Here is a 12,211-nt window from a genome sequence, read left to right on the forward strand (position 1 = left end):
CTGATATCTTACCCCCTTGATCACCCCCTCCCTTAGTAGCAATTTCAGTCTCACCATTCTGTAGGTTCTTGTTCCCTATTCTCCCACTCTCCCACACCATCAGTTACTGCCAGATTACTCTCTTAAACCTTATAAACTCCCTTCTCACTTTTGTCCCAGCCCATTGCTAAAAGCTTTCACTCTTCTTAGGTCTAATCATCTTAGCCTGAAATTCAAGTGTTAAGTTACTCAGCTACGTCCCACTCTTTTCGACCCCTTGGACTTATAGCCCGCCAGGTTCCTCTGTCCATGAAATTTTCCAGGCAAGAATACTGGAGTGGGTTGCATTTCCTTCTCCAGGGGATCTTCCTGACCCAGGGATCAGACCCAGGTCTCCCATGTTGCAATCAGATTCTTTACAGTCTGAGCCATCAATTGGTCACAAATTGAAATTCAGAGGTACCCCCAATCCACTCCCACCCAAGCTGTCATATTGTCACACCCAGCTGTTCAGTTACATGTTCCACCATTCCTCTTTAGTTGCCTTATGCACCCATCAAACTGAATTAAGGTCATTTTATCTTAACAACCCTTCGTTTCTCCTTTACTTGGAGAGCTGCTGATTCTCCTAATCATAGGGTTATGTAGATTCTAGTTACTCTTCAGGACACAGTTCAAATTCCACCTTCTTTGTGAAAACTCTCCTTGCAGGAAGTTTCTTTCTTCTCTGAATTTTCATAGCATTTGATTGGTTTTCTTATGGCACTTCTTGATTTCCATTTAATACAGTTATATAGGTACCTCTCTGGCATCACTACCAATTTAGAAGCACTTTGAGAAAAGAACCATGTTTTATGTACACCTTTATAAACCCCAGTGTATTTAACCATTAGGGCCTTCCCTTGTGGCTCAGATGGTCAAGACTCCGCCTGCAATGCAGGAGACTAGAGTTCAATCTGAGTCAGGAAGATCCCCTGGAGAAGGGAATGGCCATCTACTCCAGTATTCTTGCCTGGAGAATTTCATGGAGAGAGGAGTCTGGGGGCTGTAGTCCATGCGGTCACAAAGAGTCGGACACGACTGAGTGATAACACTTTGACACTTTCACCAGGTTTAGATTTCAGCTAGTATGGTATGCCATAGTAAAAATCTATTCCTTTTGAAGTGAGATAACCTAGTAAGACTGTTGTTTTCGACTTTATTAAAAAAATCTCCAAAGCTTTACTAAAGACACGTATATATTGACACAAGTCAGAGAGATTGGCAGATTTAAAGAGGCACAGCTGCCTCTTTAAAAACAAAAAAAATTTAAACTAGAACCATCTACTTACTGCAATTTTGACGCACATGCTCTGCCACTTATCTGGCACATCTACTATTCCATCGGCTAGGCAAACACCATACAGCTTAATCTATTTTCAAGGAAATTCCTTCGTAGAACCCTCCTCTCCCCAGCCCCCAGCTTTCCCTGATCTATCAGCATAGCCTTGTAACAGACATAGCCTTGTAACAGACATGGTGACCATTACGCTGTAAGGGGAGAGGAGGGAGCTGTTCCTGAGATAACAAAAGCATTTAACACATGAGGAGATGGAAGTAAATACATGAAGTCCCTGGACATATTCACAGTCACACCCGAGTTCCCAGAAAAAGCTATGATCAATGATTTCTGAACCATTTCTTCATATTCTGGGAGCAGGTGTGACATCCTCCACTGCGAACACTCCTTCCTTCAGTCAGGATAGCTCCCCTCCGGCAGGCAGTAAGTCTCCAAAATAAACAGGACACCTCAACACTCTGAGATGAATCTGGCGAGTTAGGGGCAAGTGGTACTCAGTTAATCCAAGGTCTCCATCGGCTTTCATATAACCAAACAGGAGGATCTAAAAACAAAGAATTCGGGGACTTCCCTGGTGGTCCAGTGGCTAAGACTCCAAGCTCCCAACGCAGGGGCCCGGGTACGGTCCCTGGCAGGGAACTAGATCCCACGTGCCGCAACGAAGAGTTCGCATGCCACAAGTAAAGATCCTGCGTGCTGCAACTAAGATCTGGCACAGCAAATAAGTAAAAATAAAATCAATTAATTAAAAAAATAAAACAGAATTCAATACACTCAACTGTATACCTAACACCACCAAATAATTTATTTGAAATCAGAATTAAAAGAACATTTGACAGCTGTGAAATGTATGTTTATTCTGTTACTTCTGGCCAGTTGTACAACTCATCTAGGACAAATTCCCAGATCAATTTTACATTACTTCTTCAGGACTGTGGTTTATCAACAACTTCAAACTTGGGGTCTAAAAAGAGGAAAGAAAGGTTCAAACTTAGCCATATTGCAATAAAGTATATTTTCTAAAACACCTTAATATTTATCCCATCCATCTTCCAATTTTTTAAAGAAACATCTACATGTAAATGTAACTGTTAAGATTTATTTAGTACTTACAATGAAAGAGGCTCTATGAATTTACATATATTACGTCATTTAACTACAACTAAGATGACAGTGTAATCTTAACCAAATGTCAGATGAGCAACAGGGACCAGTTAACTATCCAAAATCACACAGCCCATAATGATATTGTCAGGCATTTGATTTTAGGTCCCCACCATTTAACCTCTATGCTATCTGATCTCCTCCAGTGGCATTTACCCCAGAGCTTGCCACACATGCCACTGTCCTAATACCTTCACATGATCAATTCAGTCGCTTAGTCATGTCCAGCTCTTTTCGACCCCATGGACCGCAGGACGCCACGCTTCCCTGTCCATCACCAACTCCCGGAGTTTGCTCAAATTACATTCACGTGTAATTGTCATTCAATCCTCCAAACAACCCATGTAAATATTCTCCACTTAACAAAATGATCTCCCACAACAATGAATCTGTGATTACAAAGACTTACCTTCAAAGGTGAAGTTAGGGAACGTATTCATGTCTGCTTTACCATACATTTGCTTAAGCTTAAAAAGCTCTCGGTCCAGGTCTTGCTGATACTCTGGGCCAGCATCAACAGGTCCTCCAGATGTCCTGTAGTGTACACGACCAAGTAAAAATGTATTTTAAACATTAGTTTACAGAAACAATTAAGTTTCACAGATCTTTCGAACGTAGGGAAGAGCAGACTTTTCTGAAAGGTAACAAGTATTTCAATTTGAATGTAACCTCAAACAATTTTAAATATAATGAGGGTTCACACAAATGAGGCAACTTCAAACAAAACATTCAAGGTCTGTCAGTATCAGTATTATTAAAAGTCAGAATCTCTCAGCATCTGAGCAGCAATATGGTGCAAACAGACCTAATTAACTATTTGCACAAATTCTTCTGTTGTCATAATGTTACTGCCCGCTTGCTTATCAATGAACAATATAATAAAAAAATTGTAAGTGAAAATTCCATCAAGGCTAGTATTTTCACCTATGCCTATGATTAAAGCATAGGATCTTATTTGTAATTTCCACAAAAAAATACTGAGCCAGCTCTAATTTAAGAACTTGTTAATGATGCTTCTTGTCAAGGACTCAGTTTTCTTTTATATCAGCATGTACAATAGAAACTTTCTATGATAACAGAATGCTCTGGATCTGTGCTGTCTAACATGGTAACCACTAGCCATATCTGGTATTGAGCACCAGAAATGTGGCTAAAAGGCAACTGAGGAACTGAATTTTTATTTATACTCAATTAGAATTTGAATAGTCACATGTGGATAATAGCCACAGAAATATATAGCACAGTTCTAGATAGAGCTTTCAACCAGATACTTTGATGATTGATGATCATTGTCCAGTTCTGGGATCCACAAGCTTTTGGAAACAATACTCTTCCAAGCCACCTTTCAAAATGCACCAGCTAGAAAAGAGGATTTCTTCCAAGAAGTTCCCCAAACACTGAATGTGTCACTACCTTATCACTTAACTTACTTTACATTATATTTACTTGCTTACAAACTTTCTACCCTCTTAAGACTTGAAGAATATTACGGAAATGCCAAGTGGCTTCTTTCTTTGTAGCCCACCGCTCTCAATAGTCCAGTGCTCTGCATTTGGTAGACAACTAAATAAAACAAAACTCTGAACTGATCTGTATAACTTTCCCAAAGATTTGGGGGTTAAATTTGATGACGACTAAGGTCATCAATCACCTTCAAAACTGTGTGGTTCTGTAATCAGGTTTTCCCTGGACCTTCTTTATGCCATTTCAGAGTCTTCTGTCTTTTGATAGTCCCAGAAATATATTAACTATGGAAGTAACGTTAAAGAAAAAATGCCGTGCTTATACGTTTCTCCCCAAATTATGATATCACAGAAAGATCACTAAATTGAGTGTTAGAATATTTTGAGTATATTTTCCCCACAATTAGTTTTATGACTTAAGGATAATCAATGTCTAAGGGTCTTAATTTTCTCAAATATGGTTCCTAAATGATTTCCAAGATCCTATGAACTTGTATGAATTGACTACAGTTTATAATAAATGACATTACAGTGGGGATATATCTAAAATGGCATTAGATTTAATGCAATTCTCCCTGAGAATTCATAAGATAAAATCTGGGATTTAAAAAAAATATCAAGGTCTTCATCTTTTTCTTTCGGAGCAGCTAATGAACCTGTACCACAGGGATCAGCTCAGTGAATGTCTTAAGACACTTTCAAACACCAAGTAATTTTTTACCATCTCAAAACTTACATACTTTGAATATGCACATTAACACCAAGGTCGATGATCTACCCACTTACTGTCGCTTAGTTCTATATTCTCTAATCTTGTCCACGAAGAGTTTCTGCACAGGATCAAGCTCCTTATTAAATGCCACTGCTGTGACACCAATGTTCCTCCTCAAAGAGACCGAGATTGCAGACTGAATGACCGAGGACAATCTGAAGAGTCTCTGAAGAATCATGGTGATCCTGTTACTGGACACAAGAACCAGCATGTGAAGATACTTTAAAATAGATGTAATTGTAAAACCCCTGTAAATGTGTCATAGTGGGGATCTAATTCTACTAAGTGCTACAGAACTTAAATCATACCAGAACTCAGTGAATACTAAGAACAGTCATCTGACCAAAGACCCCTTTCCCTCTCTACCCCTCACTGCAAGTGTTTTGCTTCACAAGCAAAAGGCCCCGGGACCCAGCAGCAGTTCAGAATCATTCAGGCCTGTGTGCGCCTCCACTAGGTCAGATGAAGAAAGCAAGCACAAAATCTGGGATGGGGTGTTTCTTCATGAACTTTGTAGTCTTGACTGCCCACCCTCAGCAAGTAATACTGGTTCCTAAATTAGCCTACCAGGTTCCCCTGACTCCCTCAAAAGGCAAAAAGGGGTATGAGCAGGGAGCCTGGAGACAGCTGCCTCAGCCTCAGTTTGCATTTCACAGGCCCACAGGGAGAGAAACTGCTCCGACCCACCAGTACAGCTGCAGGAGTCCAGGCATTCACGAATATTGTAAAAACCAGGTCTGAATTCAAAAGAACCAGCAAGAAAAAACAGCAAGGGAGTCCAAAAAAAAGAACACACACACACACACACACACACAAGGGAGTCCACCAACGAGAGGGAAAATCAAGCAGTACAACCTCATCAGTGAAACAGAATTTGTGAAGAAGCCTGAATTTTAAGAACTTAAAGACCTCTAAGTTCTTAGACTTCCTGAAGCTAAAATATATGATTTTCTAACTAAAAAATTATAGGGTTTAATTTACTGGATGATCTCAATTGAGAACTCATTTAGTGTCTTGAAAAGATCAAACGTAAAACTATCAATTATATGCAAACAGGAATTCCAAAAGAAAAAGAATAAGGAGATCATAGAAAAATTAGAAGAAACTGCCCCAGATTAATAAAGACTGATTAAACAGAAAGGGCTGACCAAGCCATGTTGGAAGGATAGTCACACTTTGATATAGCTTGGTAAAACTTCTGAACCTTAAAGTGAAACCCCAACATGCTAACTGGAGAAGGAAATGGCAACCCACTCCAGTACTCTTGCCTAGAGAATCCCATGGACTGAGGAGCCTGGTGGGCTGCTGTCCATAGGGTCGCACAGAGTTGGACACGACTGAAGCGACTTAGCATGCATGCATGCATGCATTGGAGAAGGAAATGGCAACCCACTCCAGTATTCTTGCCTGGAGAACCCCAGGGACAGAGGAGCCTGGTGGGCTGCCGTCTATGGGGTCGCACAGAGTTGGACAAGACTGAAGCAACTTAGTAGCAGCAGCAGCAACATGCTAACATGATTCTACAGGCTCCCCAAATGACTTAAATAAGCACTGTCACACGGAACTAATACTACTACTCAAAGTGTGGTCTGAGGACTGTCGGTAGTACTGTCTTACTGCTCCACTGTAATATCAAAATTGGGAATAAGCATTTAGAAACTTTTACAGTAATCTGACAGAGGAATTCGTACCTGCTGAATTCAATAGTGAAAGTGAAAGTTGCTCAGTAACGTCCAACTCTTTGTGGCCCCATGGACTACACAGTTCATGGAATTCTCCAGGCCAGAATACTGGAGTAGGTAGCCTTTCCCTTCTCCAGGATCTTCCAAACCCAGGGATCAAACCCAGGTCTCCCGCATTGCAGACGGATTCTTTACCAGCTGAGCCACAAGGGAAGCAATTAAGAGTTCCTATTTTGTGTCTCCATGTTTTGTCTTTCATCTACTAAATTTTCCAGTAATTAATTTTTACTGGATTCTTCAAAGATATCCACAAGGGCTGGGGGGAAAGCGGCCCTTTACTAGTGAGATTTGGAAAGCATTAAGCTAGAAGACTGAAGAGTAGCACTGCAGTTCTCTAACCGAGGGAGTGATGTCCCACAGCAAATACTTGGCAACGTTTGAAGACATCTTTGGTTGTCCTGGCAGGGCGAGTGTTACTAGCCTCTAGTGGGTAAAAACCAGGATGCTGCCAAAATCCTATAGCAACAATATTTGAATGACCTTAAGGTGCTACTTCCCCAGTGGCTCAGATGTAAAGAATCTGCCTGCAATGCAGGAGACCCGGGTTCGATCCCTGGGTGGGGAAGATCCCCTGAAGAAGGGACTGGCAACCCACTCCAGTATTCTTGCCTGAAGAATCCCAAGGACAGAGGAGCCTGTGGGCTACAGTCCATGGAGTCACAAAGAGTCGGGGACACGACTGAACGACCAACACCCTAGGTGCTGCTTAGTATCATTCTCACTTTACACATACAGAAACTGTGGCTTAGAGGTTAAGTATCCGATCCCAGGTTACACAACAGAATCTGACAGGACACAAATACATTTTTAAAATTGTGCAACTCAGTGTATACTTTCCCTTCTGGCAGCATAAACACAAACAACACTCGACAAAGGGTCACCCTAACATCTGCTCAGCCCTAGGTATTCTGCTAAGTACTTCCATACATATTCTCTCCTGGTACTCTTACAGCAATCCTGTTAAGAAACAGGGCAAAGTATTCTTATGCCTCCTTTACAGATAGTAAGACAATGTGCAAGACAGTTTATTAAATTACTCATATTCCCACAGTTAATTTAATCTAACAGAGGATCATGTTACTCCTACTCCAACATGGGTAAAAATCCACTTTCACTTTTTCTGTTTCTATCATCTACCTATTAATGATTCCTAAATAGCACCTAATTGTGCGTGGTCTTGCTGAATTCCAAACCTATACATCAACACCTCTCATCCCTTCATAAGTCTTATCTTGCTCTCAAACTCAACTTATCTAAAAAATGAACACATAACCTCACTATCAAAACTTGTTCCTTTCCCTCTGTTTCATTCCCCCCCTCAACAATTGAATATCTGTTGGGACATATACACGTCATTACACAAATAGGTATATAAAGTATCAACTATGATTAAGTCCTCTATTCGAGTACCATGCGAGGCCACGCACGCACATACTCAAAGAAATTGGGGAAGCCAACACCTAGAGAAGAATACAGCATAAGAGGCCCTGTGCTGAGAGGCAGCATGGCTCTCCTGTTTACAGCCATAACTGGCCAGTCCAAAGTTAGTGCTTTCCTCCAGGAAACGGTGATATAAAACAAAAGCTGCTTAACCAAGTTTCAGCACTACCAACATTTTTAGGTGGCGTCCAAACTTTTAAGATGACTATTGTTTTTTTCTCTCACGTTCTATGCTTAAATAGTTCAGAATCACCTCCCACGCGTCCGGAATGAGCAGGCCCGGCTGCAGACCGGCCCCGCGGGCATGACCTTGGGCTGCCCCAGACGGGCTGCAACCACGAAGCGCCGGCCCCCCTGCCGCCCGCGCCACCCTGAGAGCCAGGCTGGCCCTCAGAGCGGGATTTTCTGACTACTTATTCAATCTACAGCAAACTTCAAGGCCGAGGAGCCGAGGTCGAAAATGACACGGGGCCAGGCCGTGAAGGAGCCCCGGGATATAAAGGTTGCTCTCTTTTCCAGAGTCCTAGAGGGAAAAGGGCATCCCAGACCTCGTGAAGAAACCCAGAACCCAAGTCCCAAGAAGCCGCGTTAGTCCAGTTACCCTCCCAATCACCTTGCACTCAGCGCTGAGCCGCCAGCCACCGCCGCCGCCCCGCTCTACTTCCGGCCCTGGCTCCGCCCCCACCCGCCTACCCGCCACCGCAATGCATTATGGGCCGCCGTTTCAGACGGTCGACACTCACCGGACAGGAAGCGTCTCGGAGACACTCTGCGACCGGACGGCTCTAGGTGAGACAGAAGCCAAACAGAAGGAGGAAGTGGAGGGTAAGTGCTTCCGGGTCCTCTAGTGACGCCTCCGCCATCTTTCCGTCGCCGGACTTGACTCGCTCTCTTTTTCCCTCTCGGAAACCTTGTGGTGTACGCATGCGCCCTTGGATTGGCCTGTCCCCTAGTTCAGTCCCCGCGGCCCCAAGTCAACATTCTATTCCTTGCGGTGGATGGGGGGGAGGGGTTGTTGAAGTATACGATTGTGCAAAGTGACAGTGTAAAACAAAGCGAACTGGGGCGTTGCTGCTCCCTTGTGCCTCGTGAGCCTCCGTTGCCTCAGGCGTCCGTTTCGCGCAACCTGCTGGGACTTGTAGTCCCGGACCCGGGGGTGCCTGGGAGGCGGGAGCGGGGGGGTTGGAGTTTCTCTGCGCCGTTTTCGCGGGAAGGGCCCAGGGGCCTCCCACCTCGAGTCGCGGGAGCTGCGGGTCTTACCGGGAGAGACGCTGCACGTGGAGCTCGCGCCGCTGCGCTTATCAGCCGGCTCTAGAGCGCGGGCGGGGGCGACGGGGCCGAATCCGGAGCGGGTGAGTGCGGCCGCGGGGGAGGAAGGGAGCGCGGGCCCGCGCGGGCCGGCTTCGTTCCGGGGCCTTCTCCCCCACCGCGGCCCCCCCGCGGCCGCCTCTGTGTTTTGTTTCCGCTGGTCCCCGGCGCTGTGACTCCCATTTCCGTTCGTGGAGACTTGAGGGAGCCGGGTGGGGAGGGGCGGGGAGGCTGTGCGGGGAGGGGCGGGGGGCGCGCGGCGCGGGGCTCCGCGAGGCCGCGCGCCCCCGGGGCCCGGGTAGTTCCTGTCACCTCTCGCCGCCCCCTCCCCACCCTGTGCCCCTGCTCGACTGTCCGCCGTGCTTCGCAGCCGCCGCGGTCGGGACCTGATCCCGACGCCCCTGGGATTTCACAGGACGATGCCATATCGATCTTCTTGCCAACTCAGCGATGCGCTCTCCCTTCGCGTCCAGTGGTCTTTTCTAGAATTGTCTACAGTTGGCGTTAAAGCCATCTGTTTAATGTATATGGTGTCCATTGGGTTTCTTTTTAAAACGAGGAAGTGAGACAAGGGGAAAACTATGGGTTAGTGTAGCTTGTCAGCTTTTTAAGTTTGTTTTTGCAGTTTGGAAGATAAGCCAACAACGTCTTTGTATTTAGAAATCCCAATTTGATTAGGTTAACGGCAGGGAGGACTACGCCTAATGTTGCACTGCAAGAGATTAGTGATTTAGAAATACTCGCAGTAGTTCTGAGTCGTGGAGGCAGCAAAGGTTTAGAAGGGTCCACCTAAGCAAAGAACTGGGCAGTGATAATGTTCTTAGGTATTGTATTGTCTTAATATCAAAAGAAACTGGGTTAACTAGTTCGAAACTGGAGGGAATAATAAGTTCTCTCTTTTAGGATTTGATCCAAGCCTTCCAGCCTTACTTATTTTCAGACAAATTCTGACGCTAGGGGGGCTTTACCTGAATTGCGTCTACAGGAGCAGTGACATGAGGCGTGTATCCTCTTAAAATAAGAATCTAAACAATAAGCTAGGTATTTAATGGAGGAGCATGTGGAGGCTGAACAGTCAATTAAAACTGTTGACTTTAATCTCCCTCTAACTTTTATTTATAAAACTTCAAATCTAGAGGAAAATTGAAAAATTACACAGTGAAATTGTACAAGGAACACCCTCACCCCCAGGATCACCAAGTTTGCCACGCTTTCTCCACACTTGCTTTCTCTCCACATGTATACACACAAATGTCTGTGTTTTACTTTTTCTTAGCTATTGACTTTTATCTTTAAAAAACAAAAATGTCTTTTTTCTCAGAATATTTAACAGTATTTTTTAACTTGAGAAAAACTCCCAGATTACACTTGTATTTATTTATCCTTCATTTACTTATTGTCCTTCACTATGAAAAATTATCCTAAAAAAAAAAAGAAAAATTATCCTAAACTCTAAACTAATAACGTGCTCCAATGGAGAATAATCCTCAAATTTATCCGTGGCTTTAAAAGATAGTGGTAAATATAACTGTATTTTAAAGAATACTAGCCTTTCCGGGAATTTTTAGTTAAATATAAATTTGTATTCGTTTTGTGAAGTGTTCTGAATGCAGGTTAGATTTAATCCAGGAAAAACCAGTGTCAGGGGACATTTTCCTATGTGTAAAGTCTCCAAGTAATGCTGTCTTCTCCATTTTCTTAAGTATTGACACAGAATCCTGGGCAGTTGGCTTCAGGAGAAGAGCTAAGGCCTACTCAAGCAATGACAGCAAAGATTTGGACAGCTTGCCAAATGTTTCCATTGCTTCTTTAGGCTAAATTTAGAGAATTGAGAAAGAAGATCAATTCAGAGACTTAAGTAACACAGTGTTTTCCAAAAGTGTATTGGATTCATTCCCCCCCACACCCTTTGGCACCTTTTAGAGAGTGATCTCTAACTTTTTTGAAAGATCACGGTATAAATTTCTTTTAACAACTCTCTGTCTTAGTGCTTCTGTCAGGAGGTGTGCCAAGTATCCCTGTTGATCAAAGCCCTTAGGGCTATTTCTCGGCCTCTGGTGGTTACAGAAAACTGGATTCATCTTTTAGTGGGTGTGAGACAAAAGACACAACCAAGCCAAAGAGCAGGAGAAGAAAAGATTTATTACTTAGAGCAAGAAGAACACCAGGGGATCTTTCCCAAAGCAGCCTCTTCTCAACAGCAAAATTGGGAAAAGTCTTAAGCTAAGGGTACATGCATATTCATGAAGGAGCTTGAAGAGGAGAGTTCAAGATAGGATTGGGGCAGAGGTTGACAGCATCCAAGCTTTAGTTGATTGAAGTCACAAAGGTCAGAAAAGGTCAATATCATCATCCTTTAGGTTATGGTTGATTGAGGGGTTGAGCACTAGAGGAGGGTTTAACTTCTGCACAGCAGCTCAAGAAAGTGCTTCAGGCTAATCTTTACCATGGAAACAGAACCTGGAGTTTTTATACTGATTTACTATCTTTGCTGTTGTTACTCTTTAAGAGCATTATTACTGAGATCTATTCAAGGGTAAGCATTGTGGTTAGGCTTAGATCTCAAAATGGCTTAGGACAAAAATGGCTTCTGTTTGTCGAAAGCCATGCCTGATTCTTCTTTTCTGGGGACCTCCTACCCTATCTGCTTACAGTGCTTTCTTTTTTGTTTGTTTGTTTTAATTGTTTATTTGAATTTTATTGGTCATGCTGCATGACCTGTGGGATGTTAGTTCCCTGACTAGGGATGGAAACCATGCCCCCTACATTGGAAGCACGGAACATTTAATCACTGGACCACCAGGGAAATTCCTAAAGTTCTTTCTATTTTTCTGAAGTCCCTAGAAAATTCACTTGTTTTAAAAGTTGGTTATGGAAATAGGAGTGGACTTGCTTGTGGGCCCTGAAAAATAAAACATAAATGATCCTTTTAAATGCTGTCCTGCTATAAGCCTTAGTCCGTTTCTCACTTTTTTTATGCTTTGTGTGTGTGTGTTCATTATCT

The 12,211-nt window shown here is 43.4% G+C and overlaps 2 protein-coding genes across 21 annotated transcripts in view; one reads left to right on the forward strand and one right to left on the reverse strand.

Moving 5' to 3' along the window:
* Positions 1–2,101: 2,101 nt before the first annotated feature.
* ATP5PF (ATP synthase peripheral stalk subunit F6) lies at positions 2,102–9,329 on the reverse strand. 12 transcript variants are annotated; one of them, XM_081557618.1, is made up of 5 exons: positions 9,160–9,329; positions 8,643–8,684; positions 4,732–4,902; positions 2,892–3,016; positions 2,102–2,282 (listed from the first exon to the last, which is right to left on the reverse strand). In XM_081557618.1, exons 3-5 carry the CDS (start codon positions 4,893–4,895, stop codon positions 2,245–2,247), a joined length of 327 nt encoding a protein of 108 aa, XP_081413744.1. In that variant the 5' UTR covers positions 4,896–4,902; positions 8,643–8,684; positions 9,160–9,329; the 3' UTR covers positions 2,102–2,244. The 12 variants fall into 12 exon arrangements, with proteins under 12 accessions (XP_081413744.1, XP_081413698.1, XP_081413725.1 ...); XM_081557572.1 differs by having other exon boundaries at positions 4,732–4,908; XM_081557599.1 differs by having other exon boundaries at positions 8,643–8,809.
* GABPA (GA binding protein transcription factor subunit alpha) overlaps positions 8,626–12,211 on the forward strand; it is a 42,711-nt gene continuing 39,125 nt past the window's right edge. Inside the window, exon 1 of one of the 9 annotated variants that reach the window (XM_081557359.1) lies at positions 8,626–8,724. The gene's annotated coding sequence lies outside the window, so the exon portion shown is untranslated. Of the gene's footprint in view, positions 8,725–9,045; positions 10,032–10,974; positions 11,744–12,211 lie in introns of those variants that run through there. The other 8 variants (XM_081557348.1, XM_081557409.1, XM_081557380.1 and 5 more) reach the window with 8 other exon arrangements.

The sequence above is a fragment of the Giraffa tippelskirchi genome, chromosome 2 (genome assembly GCF_054371585.1).
Source record: "Giraffa tippelskirchi isolate mGirTip1 chromosome 2, T2T-mGirTip1v1.2.pri, whole genome shotgun sequence".
Classification (NCBI taxonomy): domain Eukaryota; kingdom Metazoa; phylum Chordata; class Mammalia; order Artiodactyla; family Giraffidae; genus Giraffa; species Giraffa tippelskirchi.